At 42.6% G+C, this 24,785-nt stretch overlaps 1 protein-coding gene across 40 annotated transcripts in view; it reads right to left on the reverse strand.

Annotated features, from left to right (window-relative positions):
- Positions 1–24,785, reverse strand: part of LOC131473785 (ankyrin-3-like) — a 126,617-nt gene that overhangs the window by 11,475 nt on the left and 90,357 nt on the right. For 11 of the 40 annotated variants that reach the window (XM_058651285.1, XM_058651302.1, XM_058651297.1 and 8 more), the window contains 17 exons: positions 23,002–23,125; positions 20,961–20,972; positions 18,815–18,917; positions 17,989–18,039; positions 17,207–17,316; positions 16,366–16,398; positions 15,282–15,506; positions 14,994–15,148; positions 14,091–14,302; positions 13,751–13,958; positions 13,045–13,141; positions 12,002–12,230; positions 11,435–11,560; positions 11,056–11,178; positions 10,150–10,176; positions 8,384–8,465; positions 85–7,221 (listed from right to left, as the gene is read on the reverse strand). In XM_058651285.1, the coding sequence (XP_058507268.1) occupies positions 85–7,221; positions 8,384–8,465; positions 10,150–10,176; positions 11,056–11,178; positions 11,435–11,560; positions 12,002–12,230; positions 13,045–13,141; positions 13,751–13,958; positions 14,091–14,302; positions 14,994–15,148; positions 15,282–15,506; positions 16,366–16,398; positions 17,207–17,316; positions 17,989–18,039; positions 18,815–18,917; positions 20,961–20,972; positions 23,002–23,125 (9,054 nt within the window). Of the gene's footprint in view, positions 1–84; positions 7,222–8,383; positions 8,466–10,149; positions 10,177–11,055; positions 11,179–11,434; positions 11,561–12,001; positions 12,231–13,044; positions 13,142–13,750; positions 13,959–14,090; positions 14,303–14,993; positions 15,149–15,281; positions 15,507–16,365; positions 16,399–17,206; positions 17,317–17,988; positions 18,040–18,814; positions 18,918–20,960; positions 20,973–23,001; positions 23,126–23,654; positions 24,008–24,785 lie in introns of those variants that run through there. The other 29 variants (XM_058651299.1, XM_058651279.1, XM_058651290.1 and 26 more) reach the window with 21 other exon arrangements.

Below are 24,785 nucleotides of genomic sequence, written 5' to 3' on the forward strand. Positions count from 1 at the left end.
AAATCACAACGATGTCATGCAACTAAAAGTGAAATATATAAATATATAGATGTATTTTAAACATAGTGTGAAAGTTTTACAAACTAGGCTTGATCTCCGCGATGGGAGGCGTTCGAGACCCTGTGAGTCCCTGACTGCCCTCCTTCCCACCAGTCCGCCTACTCCTCCTGCTCCTCTCACTGCCGGAGGCCCTGTCCGTCGTCGCCACCTTTGCCCTTACGGACGCGGCCCCGGCCTCAGCCCTCGAACCTCTACCAGACCTGGATGAGCGGGAGGGCTGGGAGGGCTGGGAAGGCTGGGAGGCGTCCGACAGAGAGGTGCTCCGGGAGGTGCTGTCTTCCTCCGACTGCTCTGTCTGCGTCTTTTTCTCCTCGTCTGACAGGCGGTCCACCAACTTTAGCGTCTCCCCGCTAATGTCTTTAAAGTATTCAATGGTGCGCTTACAAATTTCATTGGGGTTTTCCTGTCTGTCCTGTCTACATGATCCCTCGCTTGTGACATTGCTGACCTGATGCCTGTCCCTCAGTGGTAGCCTTGAGGGCAAACGTATGGCTGCTCTCTCTGAGTTCAGTGCTCTTGTTGGCTGCGAGGTAGCTCGAGCTGAAACGACTGAGCTAGCGGCAGCAGCAGGGCTGCTCTTTTTAACACCCTTGATTGGTATTCTAGACCTGGGCTCTACCTTGGCTATGGCTGGCTCTCCTCTTTTCCTGACTTCGACTTTGACTACTTGCTTGGGCTTCTGTTTGCCTATGGCTTTTCCCTGTGTGTGAAATGACCACCCTGCTGCTTTAACTGGGAGCCTTGACTTGGGCTGCTGCTTCACCTCACTTTCTATGACTGCTTCACTTTTCTGGTCCTGCACGTTTTTGTGTGCATCCACACTTTCTTCTACATCTCTACAGCAGAGTGTTTCTATCCTGCTAGCTTTCTGAAGAGTGGGCTCAGAGGAGGACTGCAAGTTAAACACCACACTACCACACTGAATGTAGTTGGCCTGAACACTGGATGACTCAAGGTTATTGTTGTTGTTGCAGTTTTCTGAAGGGTAATCTTTTCTCTCTAACTTGGGTTCAGTTTGTCTGCTAGACTGAGTGTCTGTACGCTGACCCTCAATACTGATGTATTCTGGCACCATCTGTCCTTCTGACATCTCAGCTTTACAATCTGTGAGATCCCCCGAGTCTTTTTTCACAGTTATCGAGGCAGCTATGCCCATCTTAATAGGAGTACGTAATTTGGGATCAACCTTAGAGGCTGTGATTGTGCAAGAGGAGGCGGACTCAGATATGGCTTCACAGGTGGGGCCATCAGTACCGGTATAGCCAGTGTCACTGCCAGGCTGTGCAGGGCTGCCTTTTGCTGCTGTTGCTGCTGATGTTGTTGGTGTAGTGCTGCTGTCTGTGGTAGTATCTATAACCTTCACCTTTCCATCTACTGTGGCCCTCTCCCCTGTTTGTGACTGAGAGGAAATTACCCCCAGGCTCTTGCCCCCTCTCCCCTTTTCCCCTGTTTTAGGGTCAGAGGAATGCTCACCAATCTGGAAAAACTGAAGCCTCTCTTCAACAAAGTCCCGCTTGCTCATGTCAATAGCACCACTGCGGGTCATCTCAAACATCTTTCCTTCGTGGAAAGGAAATGGGTTAGGCTCGCTAGTCGGTGTGCTCTCATCAGTCGGTGTACGAGCAGGAGTTGTGTCAGGTGTTGTAGCCTGTGACTTGTCCTCCACTGATAAGCCAAAGGGTTTGGGGTCATCCTCTTTTGCTTTAGACTCATAAAGTCCCTCGTTATCACTCCCTTTGGTGGACCAGGGGTCAAAGTCCAAGCCTTTGGTGGCAACAGTCTTAAAGGTTGAATTCAGCTCCTCTTCAAGTTGGTAGGCAAAGTAGTTGTCCCCAAAGCCCTGCCTCTCTGGATGTCTTCCTTCAAGGGTATAATCTTTTTCTTCTCCACTGCCTTTGTCCCCTGCTTCTTCACATTTCTCTTCCTCTATCACTTCAAGCTTAGACTGACTAAATGGACGGTCAGTTGTTTTACCATCATGAGACAGGCTTGATGTTTTAGGGTCTTCACTCAGTCCATCATCCTCATCCTGAAGGTCATACCCATCTAAAGAGTCTATTTCAGTTGCATCAGTGTCATGGGAGAACTCAGCAGTGGTTGCTATAGAGCAGTCAGTGATTGACTGGTCATTGCCATTTTGTTCGAAGTCAACATCTTCTTCCTTTACTACACCATTAACCCCAGACTCATTATTATTTCCATTTTTCTCTGGTCCTTTTTGTTTTGGGTGCTTATCTCCCTCCTCTTTCATTTTGAAAGTGTACTTTTTGACAGGGGCAGGATGGAAGACAGACTCATCATCACTAGAATCACTGTTATCAGCACCAGGGGGAATGGGGGATGGTGGTTGGACCCTGATGATTGGCTCAGCTAAAAGGTGCCTATCATGCTCCTCTTGGAGATTCACCTCCATCATTTCTGTGTCTGCCTCAGAGGAAACACGTTTCCCCCTTTTCTCAGGGTTAGACTGCTCTGCCTCTAAAGGAGGAGGTGGAGGGAACTCTATATAAGCCACTCTCTTTTCCTTTGACTTTTGTCTCTCTACATCTTGTTTTTTGCTGTGATTGTCTGAAGAAGCTGGCTTCGATTTTTCCTTTGGGGGCTCCTTGTAAGTGAAGGTCTTTCCTTCCTCCTCCTCAGATTCCTCTGGAATAGGGCTTGGCATACCAGTCATTTGGCCTATCAAAGTGTCTGGTGCTCTTGAGGTCAGGCTTACATCCTCTGAGCTGGGGGTCTCTGGGGTAACAGGACTTTTCCCAGAGCTGTCCAAGAAAGTCACTTGTTCTAAAGTGTCATCTTCTGGACTTCCTTGAGGAGATGGAGACTGTTTTTGTTTAACAGCGTAAAATGCACCCCGAGTCTCATGTACTGTCCTACTCTCATGGCTTACTATCTTTTTGTATGTCCCCAACTGCCCTAAGGCCGTTTCTTTCTCATACTGCTTCCCTACTTGGATGCTAACATACACAGGTAAGGGTTTAATATCTTTGATAGCCTCTGATACAACTGCAGGGGTAACTGGATCCAAATACTCTACTGGGCTGCCATCAACACCATTACACACTATGCTTGATTGGCTACCATCTGATGAGTCAATGGATTTCCCTACTGATGATCCACGAGTGGACTTATTAGATTCAGAGCTACTGTGTACCCGATTTCTAGCTAAAGTCGGAATATGACACCCTGTCCTGTCATGTGGTTCAGCAGAGTCTTCTAATTTTGAAGAGGTGGATTTTTGATTTTCTGAGAAATTAGATGGCTTTCTAAGAGGATTTTGCGATTCCGAGTTTTTTTTTAGACTATCATTGGAATTTGGACTTTCTCGAACAACAAATTCTGTGTAGATTATTTTCTTGGTCGTTTCTTGTCTTTGGGAATCACTATTATTGCCATCTTTCATTGACTCATGAATTAAAGAATGCGATAGTTTGGGCGATTGTGGGGTGCACTTATTTGTCTCACTATCTAAACATCTCCTCTGGTTTACTGGACTTTCTGGTGTTTTAGGAATATTTGAACCAGCAAACACCTGATATACTGGTAGCTTACTTTCATGAAGTTTCCTGATAGGTGGATTTGAATTTTGGACACCTTGAGGAGTTCTATCCTGCCTTTGAGCTTCTTGTTCAAACTTAAGCCTTACTGCATTCACTTTTGAAGAGGATATTTGGAACTGTTTAGAGCTTTCACTTGATATTCCTTGTGTTTTGCCATCTCCTTGTTTTTTTGAGTCAGAATCACTAAACTGCAGCAATACTCTCCTCTCTGGACTGCTGGGTAAGCTGGCACATTTCCTGTCACTGGTGCCGAACCTATCTCTGAGCCGTTCTCTGCTCCACTCTTCACCACTACCCCCATTTCTATAAGCTGACCTCTCTGGACTGCTGTGTGTAGAGCTTGGCCCTGATCGAGATTCTCTGAAATCAGGTCTGCGAGATTTCTTCTCTGGCGAAGAGAGCTCATCATTGAGCTGTTCTGTTCTATCACGAAAAAACTGAGATACCTCACTGAGTTTTTCCTGTGCCTCTTTTACAGTCCTGTCCACTCTGTCCTCATACATAATCTGTTTTCTGTCCTCACACTGTGTTTCATCTGGCACACGCATCCAAACAGACTGCTTTGGGCTACCAGGCTCAGAAGAATACTGCAAAAGTGTCAGTTTGTCAAAGTTATCTTCAACATTAGTCATTCGTCCAGATTTGTCAAAGACATTTCTTGGAGACCTGAAGATATACTCTGTCCTTTGCCCAAGTGGTCTACCCTCACTGTGACTGTTTCTGTCTGGTGAGTGGAAGTGAGACCTATCTCTCAGATATTCCTCAGAGTCAGAATGAGACTGGTCAAATTTCTCAGAGAGTAGCATTTTTTCTGCATAATTATAAGATTCTCCCCTAAGTTCTGATGATTCATCCTCTTTGTACTCTACAGATTGCTGGCTAAGTAGCTTTAGTGTTTTGTAAGAGTCATCTGCCATAAGCTGGGCTGAACTAGGGCGACTGTCTTCCTCCTGTGCCATTGGTGTGTACACCGGAAGTGATTCTTCAGGCTCGTCTTCTTCTTGTCTGTTTCCAGGGTAGTAATACATTTCCTTTTCTGCGTGATTTTTTGTCTCTCTGATGATTACCTCTGTTGGTTCTGTTTTGTTTCCCTTTTCAATGTGAACCTCAATAATTCTTTCAACTTTAGGTTTGGAGTTGACGTCCTCAAGGATTCTCTGTGACGTCTCTTCATTGCCAGTTTTGTGTTCAAACAGTCCAGCCAGTTCTCTTGAAGGGTCTTTGCCTGCCTGAAAAGCCTTCATTATGTCATGTACAGACATAGTTTCCTCGCATCTCTCAGAGGGTGTGTCTTTGCCAGGTTTGTGGTACACCATCCTGGTGGTGGTAGTGATGTGAGTCTCCTCCTTTACCCTCATCCCTTTTCCCATTGGATCCTCATCAGGGATGACCTTTACTGAATAGCATTTATTCTGTTCTGGAGTTGGTGTGGCTTGATTTAGATGCCCTTTAGAATCTGAATCAGTATATCTGATAGGATGTATTTCCTCCATTAGAGATTGTTTGTTGTCCTCTGGGGACTCATAGCTTCTGATGACATGAACAACCTCAGTTCTAGTCTCTGTGATAACTGGCGGAACTGGGATATCCTGAAAAAGGGCCTTGGGGCCCATGCCTTCTGCACTTTGAGGGGCAGAGGGTGTCCTTTCACTCCTGGTCTCAAAACCACTGTCTGAGAGGGGGCTTTTATCCTGCTCATGTGAGATATCATCAGGGGATTCTAGCACAGTGTCTGCTCCAAAAAGGGCATCTGCTACTTTACTGATTTCTTTGTCTGAAGGGGAAGAGCGCATGTTAGTTGGAGGCATTTTGAGCTTATGCTCCTGAACTGCTATGGTGGGTTTTAGGACACGTTTCTGCTTCTCCTTGCCCTCTCCTTCTCTCTTGCCTTCATCTGCTTTATGCTTTGTGTCATGCATTTTGGAGAAAGAACTATTACCAACATCATTAGCTAGGTAGTCTACCACTTTGGACAGATTGAAATCCCTATCTGGTATTGTTTTTGATTTGGCCTGAGGAACCACAGTCTCATATCTTGGTGGATAGCTCCAGTTGCTTGGTGGTTGTTCAACCTGTACTTTTGAAAAATGAATGTCATCCAAAGAGCCCCTTGAGAGGGAGACCCTACCATCTTTCGCAGCATCTTTGGTAAGGATTTCACTGACTTTTACTAAATCTTGTTTTACTTTTTCCACAATCCTATACGGCTCCTCATCCTCAACCATCTTAACCTCCTTGGGAGAATCAGATTGAAATCCTTTGTTGGCTGTGGAGTTTGGGTCTGTCTGCAAAATGGCTGACATCCGTATCAAGTCTTCTTTCATTTCAGCTACATCCTTCAAAATCTCCTGGCTGGATGACAGTGGTGATGTGGTGTTTGATTTCAAGCCAGCAGAAAAAAGAGAGGCTTTGATAGGGGAGAGAGTTCTGGCAAAGGATGACTGCAACTGAGCATTCACCTCAGTGGGCATGGTCTTCCGTGGGGACAGGAGGGCAGCAGCTGACTTGGACACCTCAGGTAACTTTTTAAACTGAGGCTCTGGCATCACATTAATGACAGAATACACTGGAACAGTCACTGTACTGGATGTAACAGCTGTGGTGACATTAGGAGGGGATCTTAGTGTGGCATAAAGGGAATTAGAAGCTGAAGACCTCATCGACTGAAAAGAGGAGGAAGCAGAAGAGGACATGGACTTCAAAGTGCCGTAGCCTGCAGAACAAGAATTTAGTGTTTTCTCAACCTCATCAAAGGCTGCATTGACATTTGTAGTTGCAGCATTGGTGGTTGCCTGTATTCTCTCTTGCAGGCTACTATGGAGATGTGTTGGGGATGAAGAGCGGTAATGTGTAGATGACGCAGTTCCATTGATTAGAGATGCAGCACTTGGAGGAGAGTTGTTGGATTTGAGTGGTGATGAAAGAGATGAGAACAGGTTCCTTGCAGGGCCAGTGACATCGGAAGCAAAGGAACGCATAGATGAGAGACCGGGGACTGTTTTTATTGGTGAGGACGATGCTGATGTGCCACCGGAGCCCCCCATAACAGTCTTGTATGGTAGGGGTGAACTAAACATGCTCAGTGAAGATTTGGGGGAGGTTGGTGGGGTCATGCCTATGGATGTTCTCTCAAGAAGAGCACTTCCTCCAGAGACAGTTATAGGGGAGGTCCTAGCAGACAATGTTGCCAGCCCTTTCATAGACAGAGGATCTGGGGAACTTTTCCCTGGTGAGGCCAGGGGACTCTGGGAAATCTGGCTTGGGTATTGGGATTGTTGGACCACAGTTTTTATAGGAGAGGAGATGGTTCTGTAAGATCGTATGGGGGACGCCATGTCACTAACTGACTTAACAGACGAGGCAGGTGAACCAGGGATATTGGTCTTGATGGGGGAGGCAGAGTTGATGGACCACACAGACTTTAATGGAGAGGCAGAGGGTGTGTTGGATGATGAACTGGAGAGGGAGCCAAACCCAGATTTGGCTTGGCCAGGGACGGGGACAGGAACAGGTGACCACGCCTGATAAGATCTCGTTGAAAAGACAGGTTTGTGAGGGTAGCTAGAAGGCTGTGTTCTCGTCGAGCTTCGATCAGTTGTTTCTTAAATCATAATTTAAAGCAAAAGTAACAAACATAAAATGGAACGTAAAATAATTTGAAAGAAAACATAAAAACCAGAGAGAGAAATTTGAGTCAGTCAGAAACACCATTAATCACAGCAGCAAGACAAAAGTTTAAAACAACTGAAACAACTGTCAAATGTAATACAGGCCCTTTAAAACAAAATCAAGATGGCATGTTGGTCTAAAATCAGTCTACTAATTACAATATAAACCTGGATAAAGGATGGTGTGTGTAGGAACAAAAACATTTGATGTGGTAGAGATGAAAAAAAAAAAAGAATTATGTATCCATAAAACAATTCCATTGACTTTTGATGTGCTTAATCTATTTGCCTCCTTGCATCAGTGCCTTTCTCAGTACATGACTCATGGACACAAGTTTATGCGTTCATTTCCAATGCCAGAGATGACCCCACAAGTGTATATAATTATCAGTTTGCTTGTTTGGTCACAGCTTTAAAGGTGAGGTTGCACTTTACAAAGTTACAATGAATAATACTTCCTATTGTTATTGTTCAAATCACTGTTTACAATGTGGTTGTTTGAACAAAACACAGGTGGACAAGGTTGGAGTAAAAAAAACAACTGTGCCCTAATAATATGACATGCAGTTTACAAACTGCTGCAACAATTTATAACGGTTACATGGGAATATATGCCAATATTTTGTAAATGGCAAAAAGTTAGGTGTACTATAGTCTCAGCATATGGTAAATCAAGCTGATATAAAGTGCAACCTGTTAGCACATTAATATACACAGCAGCACACAATCATAAAGCCAATATGAGAGAAATGGCCAATAAAAGAATGAGAACAATTCAAAAAATATTTTATTTGACATGAATTGAGTGAACATGATTCTTTTTTTCAAATGATAAATGAACAGACAGACATTGATTCCCAGTGTTTTCACAAATGTAAAGTAACTGTTCAAACAGGGAGACTTTATGTCAACATGGGGTGGGTATGTAAAGCGTAACAGACAGGAAACCATGCAAATGTATGACGCGTGACAGATGACCAAAAGAGTATGTGTTAGATGAAGAGGGCACCTCAACTGATTAACATTAGAAAATGTGTAAAAATAAATAAATAAATCAATTCAAAATGTTCACAAAAGTAAAAATGGGGAACTCACTCGCTGCTGGGTCGGTCAAATAGCTGTAGCGCTTACGCAAAGCTAAGGAGGCAAAGGTATGACGTCGTTCTGGCTTTTCAGTCTGAAACAAACAAATAAAGAACAAAGGATGCTTCAACACAAAAAGTATGGTGAAATGTGGTTTGAATCTTTCAGAATTGGGTTGATGTTGTTTGCTGGGTTAGATATGGCAATGCACAGCTAAGATACTGTCCTGGCATTAGTCAATAAATACATGCGCTTAGGACTGGCGCAAAAACAACACGTCAGGTGTATTATTAAGTCTCGTCTGTAGAGTAACAAACTTTTTCGTTCACGGACTCAACGCCAAATAACTACCAATAATTTGTATTTTGCCTTTCCTACTAAGTGGTAGGTATGGGTACACGACGTACAAATGCCTATTAGGAATTCCCTCAGCTCATCGTCACATTTGGTGACATGGTACAGTTTAATACAATTTCTTCAAGTAGCAACACATATTCAGTCCTGTCGGTCACAATTGTTTTGTTTATATTATATTATCATTCTGCATTTTATGATTTATATAAATAAAAATCTTATCTTTACATAAAGACAGCGTGTGCATTTTATGTAACCAGGTGAAACATAGTGGTGTGATAAATCTTTTCAGTGTTTGTGTTCCTGTGTCCACTGAAACTAAGTTGTATGACAAAGTGTGGATTTGTTGTAGGCCTGCAACGGTTATTCGATTAATCAATCATTAATCAAATACTAAATTGGTCATCAATAATTTTGATATTGGATTCATAAGTTTGAGCGTTTTTTGAAAATAACTAAAAGAATTTTTTTTTTTGTTTTTTTTCTTACACTTCTTTACTTTTTTTTTTACGCCATATAACAAAGAAATGTTTGGTTTGTGGACAAAACAAGACATTTTTAGAACATCATTTCCAGGTTTGGGAAACACTGATCAAACTTTTTCCACATTTTCTGACATTTTGTGGCCCAAACAAGGACAGATTAATCAATTATGGAAATAATCGTTAGTTGCAACTCTAAATTTTTGGGCATATTTGGTGCTAGTGTTCAATAAAATCTGAATTTAATAACCTGGTGGCTGATTTGTCCCATATAAACATTCTGTTTAGCAGATGGGTTGATATAGTAAAGTAAAAATAATACAATAAGCACTATGGCTACTTTTTAATGGAAATATTCATTCTCAAAAACCTATTTCCCTTCGATTGGACTCACTCTGCTATAAACGTCATTGACATGCAACTAAGAGTGTTAGTATTCTCTGTAACACACAAGCCGTGGACAAGGGTGAAGAAAGGAAATACAAATAAACAACGACTAAGTGGAAAAATGGTAAGAGTTAGGGTTTCGTCCTCAGCTCGAGAGACACCTAAGTCCTGTGTGAAATGCTCTTCGAGTTAATAGTAAAATGGCGAAATGGTGATTTATGTAAAAGAAGGAAAGAGATGGAAAACAAGCCAAAGTGTAGAATAGACTCTACGGGAGACTTGTGATGATAACGACAATAAATAAATCCCTGCTGATTAAAACGATTGCCATTTCGTCGCATGCACTACATGGGGGTTACTTCAGCAGTGACGCAAAACACGCAGCTGTGTAAGAAAACGAGCGGTCAGAAGCGGCGTTCACGTGCAGGTGCTGTACAGAGACAAAGTATTAGCAACACGTATATATATATATACCAGACAGTTTCTGCAGTGAAGCAAACCAAACAAAACAACAAGGAGGAAGCAGCTCCACGTGATGATGAAGAATCTGTTTACCTCATCATCAGGATCAGACTCCATATCCTGTGGTATTCCAAGATGCACAGCAGGAGGAGAGAGATGACAGAATGGAGAGCAGGGACGTTATAGTGAGCGGGGAGGGGGGGAAGAAATAAAATTCAGGGGATGAAAATGGAGCAGCAAAAACAAGAAAAAGCATCGGAAAAAATCTGAGATTAATAAAAAAAAAAAATACAAGAGCAACATAACAGAAACAAAAGCAAAAGGATTCAAATGTTCTTGTGATCAATCAACACCACAAACACAGGAGAGGTGTTTTCTTTTCTATTTTTTTGCAAAATTCTGCTTTAACCACAGTGAGCCAAGCAACGACAGAACATTCCAGCTGCAGTCAGAAGTCGGAATATCCAAGGTTTGGAACGTCGAGTTGAGCCTAACTCACAAACCCCCGACATAAGACGGCTGCAACTCGCGTCAACAGTAAGCAAACACAGTTTTACTGTTTATTTGTTTAACGCTAAGTCAGCGCGGTACACATAATACTGTTCAACTGTATCTAAATACAGTGTAGAGTGTTGTTAGTGACTGGTATATCTAACAACAGCTCAGGTTTTTTCCACATTTTTCCTGATTTCTCAGATGGACCGCAGTCGACTCGGAGGCGACGTCACCCTAACTTTCCGACTTCTGATGTAAATGGAACGCACCACAAAATAAAAGCATGATGTGCATGTGTGGCTGCATGTGTACGTTGTGGGGTCGTATGACTGGCACAGGCTTTAACACTAATAGACACAAGCAGCAGGCAGTCTCGTTCATACGTAAAAACGTCAGGACAACGCTGCTTTTCTTTCTTTTTTTTTGTTGTCTTTCACTTCATTAACATGTGGATGATAATGATACGGCCTACAAGGACAAACTGTTCCAACGAAATGGTCTTACCTTCCGGTGGGTTGGCAGTGTGATATTCAAATTGCATATGGCAGTCTGCGGAAGGCCTTTAGAGGATTTTGGCTCTCTCAAGAAGGAGAGGCGTCCGCATGGCTCCTGGCCCATATCTCTAATCTGAAGGAGATAGTCATGAAACATTAAGTGATATAATATACAATATTTCCAAGAATGACCCTGTAAAATGAAGTAGAAAAATCTTTGTTTTTCTCACTTTAACTTGAAAATCAAACTGTTCTGTGAGAATCTCTCACTTGTTCAATCATTTTAACTTCCTGTGGAATAATCCATCAGATCCAGCAAAGGAAAACAGTTATAGAACAACATACAGTACATAGTAAATCCTCACAGAGATAGAAAGACCGTGTTGTACCTTCACATTGAATGGAAGTCTGTTTTCCTTGAAGGAGTAGAAGTTAAAAACCAACTGCTGGCCGCTCTTGACCAGAGGCGAGAGGTTGCCGTAGCAATCCACGTGGATAGGCTTGCCTTCAAGAACCTGCAGAAGTCCAGTGATTGAAACGCGGTGTGATGAGGTTCATGAAAACAAATGTACTTTATTTAAATTCACAGTCATTTGCCTGTTAGTTCTTTATGAAGGTCTTTGCACAGCAATGGAAACTTTAAGCAAACATAAGTGACAGGAACAAGAAAGAGAAATAATATCACAGGTTGAGAGCAGACTTTACGATGTCTAGTTTATTTTTAATTAAATTTAAAGCATATTTCGATTGGTAAGAGGATAAATAAACTTAAAAAATAGTAAGAAAGTAGTAAAAAAGTAAGGTGCAAAGTCACTGATGTGAAGTTGCATTGACTGGATATGGGTTTGAAAAATAACAATGATGTGTGAACAAATGGTCGAAAAAGTGTCCGGTGTGCAAAAGGCCTTTAGACTCGCTTTGCCTTTCAGTATTTTTTCAAGTGTACATAAACCCACCTCGATGTCTTTGCTCCGGGCCACTTCTTCAAAGTTCTCCTGCTGCTCCAGGGTCTTGTCCACTTTATCGTCCGTCATGCAGAAGCAACGCAGCCTAGCCTCAATAATGTCGTTCATCTTGGCGAACACCACAAACTTGGCCAGATACGGCACGCAGATCAGCTCCCGGTATAACTGAGACGCTAGACTTACCGTCTCAGGAATCTGGTGACAGTCTGCGAGCCAGAACCTGAGGAAGAGGAGGAGGAGGAGGAGGAAGAGGAGAGATGTGAAAGTCAGCTGAGTTAACCATGTCCCTGATGTGGGGTTTTAAATGTGCCTTTATTAAATCATTAAAACTCTAATCTAAAGGGAAGAAACATCTCAGCATTATTAAATCTTTATCGTCCTCACAGAACAATAGTTTGGAACTCAACACATTTCAATCATTTTTCATGGGTCTAAGAAACTGTCAAGTTGATGAAATGATAATTAATTTAAAGTAAATAAAACAAGTAAAAGCATTTCTTTGAAGAGTAAAAAACAGACACATGACAGCAGTGTAGGGAGAAACCCGTTAACAACAGGCTGCACGCTGATCGCCACATGATCCAAATCTAGTTAGGATCAGATCCAGAGTTCATGACTTTTTATATGTACAGGGACCTCGTCGGTGTCAGGAGGAGAAAATAATCCACTATCTAGTTACTTCATCAACTCAATAGATTAAAGTGAACAGTGCAAGGGCAGCTAAAGTGTTTCCAAATTCACTTTAAGAGCACATTTTGATGGATCGCTGTTAAGGGTTTTGCAACATCAGCAAAATCTCTCTTTTAAGAATCTTTTAAGCCTGGAAATTAGCTCATGATTAAAATAACTAAAGTCAGTTGCTTTTGACTGGTCAATGACAGACAAATCCACCCATTTTTTTAAACTTGAAATGTTCTATATTTTGACACCTAGTCCCAAACTTTGGCAAAACTAAAAAATGTAATCAAAAAACATGGATTAGTTAAAGTATGTGACAGTTAATTCAAAATACTGTGTGTGTGTCTGTGCCTCACCTGGCCGACACATTTGTGGTGAAGGAGACACAATCAGTGACAAAGGACAGTGGTGTGGTCCCTGTGATGTCCTCCCACTGGGCAGGGGACGTCCCTCCTGCATGATATAAGAGAACAAAAGATGAGCCCACTGTTTTTCCAGCCAAACAAGTGTTGAGCTGTAACAATCCACATCACTTTATCTTCTCAGAACTGACGTTCTCAGCGATGCGGCTATGTGACACTGCAAACATAAACTATAGAAAATATCTGGACCCAAATGTCTGGACGTTGGACATCATTTATGATGAAGACAGTGGGAGATTGTCTGGCTCAGAAGCAAACACATGTCCAGATCATCCAGGTAAGGTGTGCAGCCTGGATTGAGCATGGAGGAGAAAGTACATTCACCCACTTGCTCTGTGTGCATAATCTGAATCTTTTCTTTCTATGTTCTCATATGGACTCACTCAGACATTAACCAAAAATGTGACTAGGGATCTGAGAGGAGTTCCAGAAAATTGCTGCACAAATTTTGTTGACATTTGGGTTCTCACTTACAGCCCATCATGACAGTTTCTGGAAAATATCCACCGGCATGTCTTCAAACAGCTATTCTCAGTAATAACTATAAGTGGAAATGCAGATAACATCTAGTTGTATCTAAAGCTGATCTTCTAAACCTCCACAGCTCTTCCCTAATCTGTAAATCTGCAGGTCTACTCGCCTGTGATGCTGCACAGCAGACGTAGGCAGGGCGCAGCGTCCCCTCTGCGGCCGCTGGGGTGACCTTCTGCCGACCTGGGAGGGACGGGGATCGTCATTGTGATCGGCTTGTGGAACTTTCTTCTCCTGGGCTCCACGGTGACGATGGGACTGAAGGTGGCTCTGTTTCCAAGAATAGCCCTCGCCATGTCATCTGGTACAGGCTGGGCCTGGACGGCAAACACGGGACGACAAGGAGGTACAAAGTGTAAAGATGAACCACGAAGGCCTGACCCACTTTCAACTAAAAAGTAGGCCAGCTATTAAAAGTCTGTGGACAGTATAGTTATATCACACTGTACCTGCAGGCCAACACGGATCTTCTTGGTGAGCGCCCCCTGTGGGAATGATGCCTGCACCATGGGCACAGTGCTGCTGGTCAGAACGCCTCCGTCAGGACCCATGTGGTTTGACTCCTGCTTTATCCGTGAAACCACGGCAAAATACTGAGGGAAGTCTCTGGTGACAATGCGGCAAATGCGCTTCTTCTCCAACTCAATGGGGCTGTCCAGCTCTAACAGAGAAAACAGCGACAATTAATGGATTCTTTTCTTATTCTAATTAGACTGACAGTGACATACTTTCCATCAACTGGTACAGTGCGGTTTAGTTTGCCATAAATCCTGATCTGGGTTACATTTTCACCACAGGGTGCGTCAGGCCAGATGGCAGTAGCTGTGTCAACTAACTAAATAGTGTGACATCACACTAGCATGACACTGTGTAATAAATTTAACGAACGAGAGCTCTACACAGTAAACACTTTTGTGCACTGATATCATTCATTAAAACAGAAACTTGGAACTTTCTTGAACCCTCTATCTGTCATAATACACTAAATATTTAATGTTTTTCCCCCATTCCATTCCCACTTGTGACAATTCCCTGACAAACAAGTAACTGATTGCAGTGTACAAAGCTTCGCCCTTAAGGTGCTGGACCTCTGTGTGGACCTCTTGGTACAAAATTTACCTCAAAACAAAGTAATTGAGCTGTAACGTTGTTGTGTATTTTGGACAGAATCACTGCAAAAAGGACCAAATAGAATAAATAGCTTGAAAGATACTTCTGTGGTGAAAATTAGATTTTCTAGGTCAACAGCTGACACTGTCCTGAGTAATGAAGTTTAGCTTTTCCTACGTGTCTCAGTTCAACTCCAGTCATTAGTGTGGACCAACAAAGGCTCTTTGCGTCCTGTCCTTTACCTTCATCCATTCCAGTCAGCAGGTCAACAAGGTCTTCTGTTCTGGCGTCGGACTGGTGCTCCTTCCACGTGTCGCCATTGTCACTTCTCAACACAATCAGCTCCCTCTCTTTTCCCCGCATGGAACCAAAATGAGGGATTTCTACAATCACCGGACTGAAAGAGAAAAGAGAGCACCACAAAAAAACTCAAAAACAGGTGCGATGTTTCCTTGGTTAAGTGATAATTGCTGGTAAATAGGCTGGTAGATAGAAGAAAACTTTGTCAGCAAAAGTCTTGAGCGTGTTACCCGAGAAACTGAGCCCCAGCCGGTCCGACCTCCACCAGCCGGCTGACCAGCCCCTCTCCCTCCACCATGGGCGGAGGGTAGGCCAGCTTGTGCCTTTTGGCTAAGCGGCAGGTGATGCGTGTAGGCGCTGTGCACTTCCTGGGAGGGATGATGATGCGCATGCCATTGTGGCGGCTTCCTCTCATGGAGCCCCCGCGGGCATCCACCATGAAGCTGACCAAGAACCTGCGCGGTGACAAAGAACAACGTTAGAGTAGGGGAAAAAAAAGACCCAAACGTAGAGAAAGAAAGACAAAAGTCAAACCACAGACACAGGTGAAGAGGACGAGTCCCATGCTGTGATCACCGTACACCCAGACAAAGTTAGAAAACGAAGGAAAACAACACAAAATAGAGGAAGCTGGAATGATAGAAAGAAGATAAAAAGATGCTTTGAGTTCTGAAAGTTGGGAGTTCTCACCTTCATTTGCCTGATTTTAAAAAAATTCACACAGTCAAAAACTAAACGTGGTGCTAATGAAGAAACTTTAGTTTCCAGTTCTGAGGCAAAAGGTGAGATCGTCGCCAACATTTCAGTTCCTCTAAAGCGACACTCTGTGATCAAATATTAAACACCTGCACAGATGTTTTCATCATGATAATATGTGTGATGTGTCCCATTCTTCAATTTAAAAACACGGTTTGACCTTCCCTTTAAAATAACCTTTGATAAAAGGAGAGAACGAGGAGGATAATGTGGCGTAAGAGAAAAGTAGTTGTGTTAGGTACAGTATGTGGCAAAAACCAGAATAATTTTAAGTCTCTGAGGAGGATTTATTCTTAGTGTGCAGTGAGAGACTGTGTGTGTGTGTGTGTGAGAGAGAGACAGACATCGCACAACAAAACTCCCAAACACATTGACTATACACTTCTAACATCTACTCAGTGCAAATGGAACACCAGACCACACAGATGAGATGAGCACAGGTACGAGGAGGAGAAGAGGAGGAGAGAATGAGGGGAGAGGAGAGGAAAACAGAGGTGGTGGAGGAGTGAGAGACACCACTGCGGCATCACGGGTGAGAGCAGTGAACTCAGACATCACCTGGAGTCATACTGTGGGAGTGGGGAGGACAAGCTGCAAAATAAACACATGGGGACAATGCCGAGGGCAAACCCACAGAACCTAGGTTTAGTATCAAAGTTTCACAAAGCAACGTTGGGGTCTGTTTCAACTACTAGAGGAGACAGGAAGAATTAAAAATAAATAAATAAGGGAAACAAACACACAAAGAGACACCGAGGACAATGAAAAAAATATACACACACTGACAGAGAAACACACAAAAGCACAATAATGACACACAAAGACTTCAAAACTGTACATGACACATCTGAGTACTTCATTTCTGTAAAGACAGCAAACATTACAGTGAGTTCTGTGCCCTGTTTATAGCATTTTATACAGTCATAATATTCAAAGTAAGTGAACGAGAGCAGAATCGTATCAGTTTATTCAAATGAGCCACTGAGCTCACAGAGAGCCTCTACTTTGTTTCTGTGGCGATAAAAATCAGTGAACATGGCGGTGACTTCTGGACCATGTCCCTGGACTTATGGTATGACATAGAGAGCTTTAGAGGATGAAGTGTACATTTGTGCTGAAAGGTGATGTGTACAGCAGCAGCAGCAGCAGCAGCAGCAGCAGCACTGCAGAAATCCCACAGCCCTGCACCTTTGTCTGCATCAGTGCTGCAGGGTTTGCTGAATATTGACTCAAAGGGAGAAAAGGAAATACAACTTACTTGTAAAATATGTGATTTTTGCTATAGTTCATGCAGTGTGTGTCTGCATATACAGATATTTGTTGTCTGTGTACTATTGTACATGCGTCTGCGTGTTAATAAATCATCATCTCAGATGAGACGGCCCCTCGTCGTTCTTACCCAGAGTGAATGGGGCTGGACACGGTGTTGTGGCTGTGGTCCATAGTGTCTGGAGTCCAGCTGTAACGCCGCATGCACTCTGTGCTGATGTCTCTCGTCACTGCCAGATGCTGAATGAGAAGAAGACAGAGGAGGAGGAGGAGGAGGAGGAGAGAGAGACACACACACAGGAAAGAAAAAAAGAGGATAAGAAGGTGATAGAGTTGGGGACAATTGAACTTGAGTTGAGAAAAGAGGAAGATGGTGTCGAGATGGAGAAAATGAGAAATACCGTAATTGACAAGAAAACATAATAAAGAGGAGGATGGAAGTAGATAACAAGTGAACGTGCTTTGATCTTGCAGTGAAAGTGATCACGATGAAGCCCCAGAGACCGGAAATTAACTTTAACATATGTACAATGTGCTCGTACCTGTCCAATCGCCATTGATCGAAACTAAATAAAAATAGTTGTTGTCGATGCCTTAAAAAATGCATTTTGATAAGCTGTCAACACTTGAGGACGTAGGTATTACACTGTAATATTTAGAGCAGTGTGGCCCATTTCATTATTCTGCAGAATTTCAGTTGAACAACACCTTTGGTTGACTTTCGCCCCAAAATAAACAATTTTGTATTAGAATACTGAATCATGAGAACATACTGTGAACACAGACCCCCACTAATGTATGAGATGAGAACGGCATGGACCCAAAAAAAAGAACACGCAGGAAAAATAAGAGCTGAGCCACACTGACATGGACGGAAAAATGACAAGTCAGACTTGCGTGGACACTTTATACCTTATTGAGTGGGTCAACCAAGTAGGAAATGTCTTTACAGACACTCTGAAGCTTAGGGGGAGAAGAGAGACGGTTCAGAAGTCACAGTCTAATTCATGAAAGTGATCAGTTTCAACCAAAGAGAGCATCATCTCATCTCAGTGACTTCATCATCTACCACATGCAGCAGAGCATACTGTGATAACAACACAGAATTATCAACCAGGAGAGGGAAACTGTTTTGTTTTTATAGCTTCTGGTAGATAAAGAACCTGTTTCATAGAAAGTTTGTCTCGTTAAATGATGTTTATGAGTATAGTGAGAGAGTTGAGCTCAGTAGTGTACACTTTGGCCATGTATGGATTGAGATTTTGGAGGTGATGTCACTGGAGTTGCAGCTTATGTTACAAACACTTCAAAAAAGCGAGGCTACAGTTTCTGTTTTTGCTCTTGGACACCAAAACAAGTAACGGACAGGCAGAAAGCAAAGCGTGGGCCTCCCAAAGCCCTTAGGTTTGAATAAACTTTTCAGCCAAGGTGCTGTACACTCGCTCTCAGCACTTCAGCAAAAGCAAGGCTGGCATTGTGGCTGTTTTCTCTTATGACCTTTGTGTAAGACAAGTAAAGCTACCCTGCTCCTTCCCTGCTTAAATCCAACCTCAGTCTATATTTATTCTTTTTTTTTTTTTTTTAACCAGATCATAGACAATATAAGAACAGTACTAGAAAACTAACATCAGCAAAAGTTAGAATTAGACTAAAAATAAAGGTGTGATTAGGGTAAAAGAGGAGATTGACTGTCAGGAAAAGAAAGCCCAGATGATGAATAACAAGAAACTGATCTTACCGTGTCCTTTGTGGGGGCCAGAATCTCTTCAATCATCATGCTGTCTCGTGCAAATGAGCTCCGGTTGAGTGTGTTGGACCTATCCGAACTGAAGGAGCGGAGGCTACATGTTACCACGCAACCCAATGCCGCGGGCAACGACAAATGAAGGACAGCGGCGCGGGGGGGGGGGGGGGGGGCACAACATAAAACAAAACAAAAAAAAAAGCAAGGTATCCGTTACTACATGCAACCTCCAGGGAATCACTTTTTTTTGTTTACTTACTTACTGGACACAGAGAGAGTGTCGAAAAGCTATGTGAGGAAAATAGAGAGGGGAAGCGGCAGAGCCCGCAGTTGTAAAAGGATAAGATGCTGCGGCGGCAGGTTATTCAGAGATGGAAATGAGAGTGAGGTCGGCTTGTTTGCATTAAGAGAGGAGAGAGAGAGAGAGAGAGCGACGGAAGGAGGCAGAGGGAAAAGTGGGTTGGTTTAAAAGAAAACAGATATTAAAGGTAATGTTCCGCCAACACAACGCAAACACGGGTGTCAACGGTGTCAGTGGACTGTTTGCAAATCACAAATCTCGTTTAGATGACAGTGAAAGATCTCTTTCAGACTCATTTCACAATAAAGCTCAACGACTTGACAGATCTGGACCCGTTTCAAAGGAGCCAGAAAGCTGGAAGTCTCCTCTGTGGTCATCCTGCTGCAGTGTGCTTTATGGCTACGTGTGGTGACGCGTGTCTGTGTCTGCAGCCTCTCGGGCTCAATGCGGTGCTGTCGATTCCTTTCAATGTTTATATCTAAAGCTGTTTTGGTTGGTTTGGTTTTTGTCGCTACAAGAATCTGGAAAACTTCTCATGATGCACGTACTGTGTTTGTGTCGGCGTGTAAATACCTTACATACTGTATGACCCCGATCCCAGCGACACAGCTGAGAACTATGCTTTATTTTGTGTCGAGTGTGTGTGTGTGTGTACTGTACATGTAAAGGGTGAGTGAGAGGGAGAAAATGCAGAGCTCAGCGTGTTTGAGTGGGCACACTATTCAGCACAGAGAGAAGCCCTTTATTCAGCACTGCCTGCCTACCCCACCATCGAAGTTACCAAGCAACTCTGCACGGCCTGAATGGAGTCACTGGCATTACACCCCCTCCAACCCCTCTGCTTTCACCGGGACTGTTTGTTCTTCACAGCTTCTTCCTCGTTCTCATTCCATCCATCCTTCCTCCTCTCTCTCTCTCTCTCCAATAAACATCCGTACGTACTTTTTTTTTCCAGTTTCCATCCTTTTTTTTTTGCTCCCTCTTCATTAACTGTCATGGCTCGACTCAGCTCTGGTCTGTGTAATACTGTCCCGTCATGTTTAACTTCCAACCCACTCGTTTTTTTCCTTGTCACTCTCCTCATATCTTATTCTTCTTCCTCTTTCCACATCACTTCTATAAACTTCCAATTTTCCATCCAATCTCCAGGGTACAATACCAACGACAGAGGGAGAGACACCTGTGTTGACTCAGAAAGACAGACTATTTGAGTCTTTGTGTATCCGTGTGAGCGTATGAGCAAATGACGCATGATGAGGAGAATTTGGTTCAAAATTCCAAAATAATCGTGGGCCGCACAGTTTCCATCTCTGCAAACCATAGTTTCACATCCAGAGTCACGCTGAATAAAGATGGGACGTATCCAATTACTAACATGTCAATAGGGTGGATTAAAAAAAATGTAAATTATGCATAAACTGCTGTGTTTAATCCCTGGAAGTTACACAACAAAAATATAGGACAGAAAGTCACGGGGATTAGTCCACACCACTTAAAAAACAAAAACATGAGTGCTGCTTTTCATTTCTCACGTTCACCAACAACTTTTCCACACCCGCTACAAAAATAAATCTCTTCTTTTATTTTGCAGATATGATGTGGACACAATAAGGTGATGGGTGATGAGCTAAAAACAAGAGACAATATTTAACACTTAAAAACAAATCAGCTACTAAAATAAGGGACACGACAACACTGGACGACGACGAATGTAAAATGGATCAACTGGGTTAGAGGTTTCCATGGATGAAGGTTTGGAGATAAATAGTAGTTAGGGACTCACAAGGAGGGACACCATGTTGTCTACTACGATTACAACCACTACAACTATGTCCTTACCTGAGTCTAGGGCTAGAATGAGGGATAGGTGCAGGGAAACAAGGAAAAGAACAAAATAGAAGAGTGAAAAGCAAAGCATTTTGAAGACATTGAAGCATGATGTGGCTTTCTTTCTTTTCTTTTTTTTACCCCCCCTCCATCATATGACATTGATGCTGTGCTTTTGCATGGGTGCCACTGACGACTACAGGCTCCAGTGTTACTCGGTTTCCATGAGCGTGAGCGTGTTTCTGCGTATGCAGCCCAGTCAGAAAGCAGACCATGCAATGTCAATGTCATAAACAGAAAAGGTAAGGAAATTAAAAAAAACTCAGCTTGCTCAGCATCATACATTCGTTGATCAATAAAATGTGTACAGTTTTTCCCGGGCATTACGTCACACCTTACAAAAACTGCTCTCTTATAAAAAGCAGCAGAGTAAATTACGGTTTAAGTAGCTGAAAGTGTCCCAGGTGTGTTTGTTTCACACGCAATGACAACACAAACTTTATCAATAGCACAAAAACAGAACTCTTTCCAGTGTTGACCATCAGCCAGGCTTGTTTCCATGGAATCTCCATTGAATTCAGAATGTTTCCCCTTGTTTGCAGAGGGCTCGCTGATGGCAGCAGCTTCCTCTCACAGTTAGTGGAGTTGTTTTTATCAACCCGACCATCACAAGGCGCATCGGCCATCTGTCAGTGTGGCCACACTGACAACCACACTGTGGAGCTGCACAAGAGTGCGTCGCTCAAGTGTTTATCACCGGAGCCTGCCAGCCTTTCCACCGCATTCTTTGTTCACTATTTGAAAACTACGCTTGGTCTCGCGGCACAGCTGTGAGTGACAAAAGTTCAAAGACACAACAAACAGCTCCTGTGTGTCATTAGTGCTTTTTGAATGGTTTTGAAAGGAGGCCGCACACAAAAAAAAGGCTGAATCATTTTTTTTTTTCCAGGTTGAATCATGGATGGCAATTTTCCAGCTGGTTTGGATCTGGCTGTTTCTGTTTGAGTCTATGCATTAGTGAGTAAGTTGAAGTGAGAGCACATTAGATTATATAACCTGTATAATAATGTGCTCACTTTAACTGCACAACACAGTACAATCTAGAGAAATGGTACAGTGTATCAGACATGACAAAATCTGGGTACACAACAACAGCATCAATGAAAAAACACAATCTCACATACTTTTTTTAAAAATTGAATGTGGCCAGATTAATCAAATCTGGACAAATCGTTGACAGCAATGCACCTAAGTCAGGGCCGGCCCTTAAGTGGCTGCTACGGGCTACTGTGGGCCCCCAGGAGCAGCATGACATATTTCACATGAGAGCAACTTTTACATTATGCCAACAAAGATGGAAATTTACTGTACATCAACAACTTGAAAACAAGTACACCTAGGTTTTTTTCATCCTGTGGTCACTGCCTTCAATACTAGAGCTGCAAGATATGGTCAAAAAAGGCACATCGTGATTATTTTGACAGATATTGCAATTGCGATGCGATTAAATATTGATACGACAAATCATTTTTGCAATTTAACTGTTGTTTACGCCAAAATATGATGTATATAAATTAGGTCTACAACTATTAATCGATTAATAATCTATTACTATATTAAAGTGTTTTTTTAATAATTAAAACAAGTTTTCTGAGTTTTCAGCTTCTTAAATATGAATATTTTCTGGTTTTTCAACATTTCTGACTTTTTGTGAACCAAACAAGTACTCGATTCATCTCGAAGATAATCAACAGATGAATCAATTATGAAAACAATCATGTGTTAACAAATAAAACCTTTTATAATAACACATTTTCTCAGCTGAAAAGCGAGATTTGTGGCCCAGTTTATTAGAACTTGGTCAACTGAGATTTGGTTATTTCTGGATTAATCGTGCAGCTCTACTTCCTACAGTGTGTAAATGACCAAACATGGACCACAGGTCCACAGGTCCAGCAATAGTGGTGTTGTGGTCAGGACCCAAACAGGTTGGAACCAGCTCTGACGTAATTGCATTAGTGTCTGTGATATAATAAAAATAGCAGGTGCTTACCTGGCTGAGCGAGCTCCTATGCTGAAACCCATGTAACCCTCCTGAGGGAGGGAGTCGTCGCCCAGCTCCTTGAGGTCCTGGGGCCGCAGGTATTTGTCCGTGTCGCCGGTCATCGCATCCTCACCTGGTGGAGGTATGAAATCATAAAATCCTCTTGTTGAAATCCAAATCCCAACAAGAGAGAGCTGATGGAGAGAGAGGTGATGCGGCACCTCATGACAGGGGAAAACAACTCCTAATATCATAATAACAAGCCCTTACTTTGATTACAGTGCTTAAGAGGAGGCCCGGGACAATTCATCATCACCAAACCCAACATAGACGAGCTCACAGCAGCAACTGCATAGAACCACTGCAACTTTTCTGTTTGTCACATCTATTATCATGACTGTGGCATAACAACAACAACAGCATCACGAGGCTGGAACACTGGGCAGCATCTTCTAATTAAACTGTTTTCAGAGGTGAGACAACAATTATTTTTAGAGGCAAATATCACAGCAATGAGCCACTGTGCGGCATAAGTGGAGCTCTGCTGTAAAACCAAACGCAGTTGCTTTCACTACAGGATGTGCGTGCAGCCAGCGAAAACCCCTGAGCACAACAAGCGCAGACTAAAAGCAGAAAAAGTGCACAGCCCCACCGCACCGCACCTCTGTCGGCGGACCGGTGGACGATGACACGCCGGTCAATGAAGCCGGCGGAGCGGCCACAGTGTTTCTCCTTCTCCCTCATGTTCGGAGCTGCGTCCTGTCCTCCTGCCTGCAACACTCCGCTCCTGCACCGCAGCCCCTCCTCCCCCCGTGCCTTCACCACTGCCGCACTCCGATCACGCACCACGGCCGCCGGCAAGTTACGTCACAACCAGCACCCGTAGCTTCCGGTGTCACGTTTCAAAATAAAAGCAGCGGCCAGCTGTCGATGCCAAAATGTATCAACCGCGATGAAAAAAAACTCAACATTCACAACTAATATTGTGACAAAAACTCATGGGACCACGTGTCTATATCTAATCCCCCCATTAAAATGCTCCAATATATTTATAGGTTGTTTTTCTGTGTTTTTTTTTTAAAAAAACGTCTGTTTGTATTTTTACTTAAATTAGTGAATATTCATATTTATCATTTAAACATACACTTGTAATTTTGAAAATGTTGAAAATAATGTCATAAAGACCTGTAATTACAAGGAATGATGACAAATTAATTATCTGTAGTTATAGAATGAAAAAACCTTGGTGACTGGTGAATATCAGAGCTAAAGTTTGAGTGTGGTGCTTTTATATTAACATTTGTTTTAAAGGTTTTTACTTTCGATACATATCATGCTTTTATTCTTGATGATCACATCAGCTCTTCCCTTGTTTCTGTCTGACTTGACAGAACTCAGTGAGTGAGTGTATGAACTGTAACAGTGGTGCTGCATTTCCCCCTTTTGTTCTTTGTGCGCGTCACATTTTTTGTAATAATGAATTAATGTAGTTGTTTAGCTGTCTTTGTATTTATTTGATTACAATGCTAACCTCAGTCTTTTTGAAGTTCGGCTTCAAATGCATTAACCTTAACTTTCTTCAACACTAAAATGACAAAGCCAGTTTATATAACGGTTCACCATCACCTTTCATCGGAAATTAACCAGCAAATATATATATATATATATATAATATCCATATAATGAAAACAATATCAGAATTAGAATTGATGTGCAAATAATTTATATTCTCTCTTTTTTCAACATTCAAGTTAAAAACCTTACAATGATTTAAGACTTAAAAGCCGCAAACT

The sequence above is a fragment of the Solea solea genome, chromosome 15 (genome assembly GCF_958295425.1).
Source record: "Solea solea chromosome 15, fSolSol10.1, whole genome shotgun sequence".
Classification (NCBI taxonomy): domain Eukaryota; kingdom Metazoa; phylum Chordata; class Actinopteri; order Pleuronectiformes; family Soleidae; genus Solea; species Solea solea.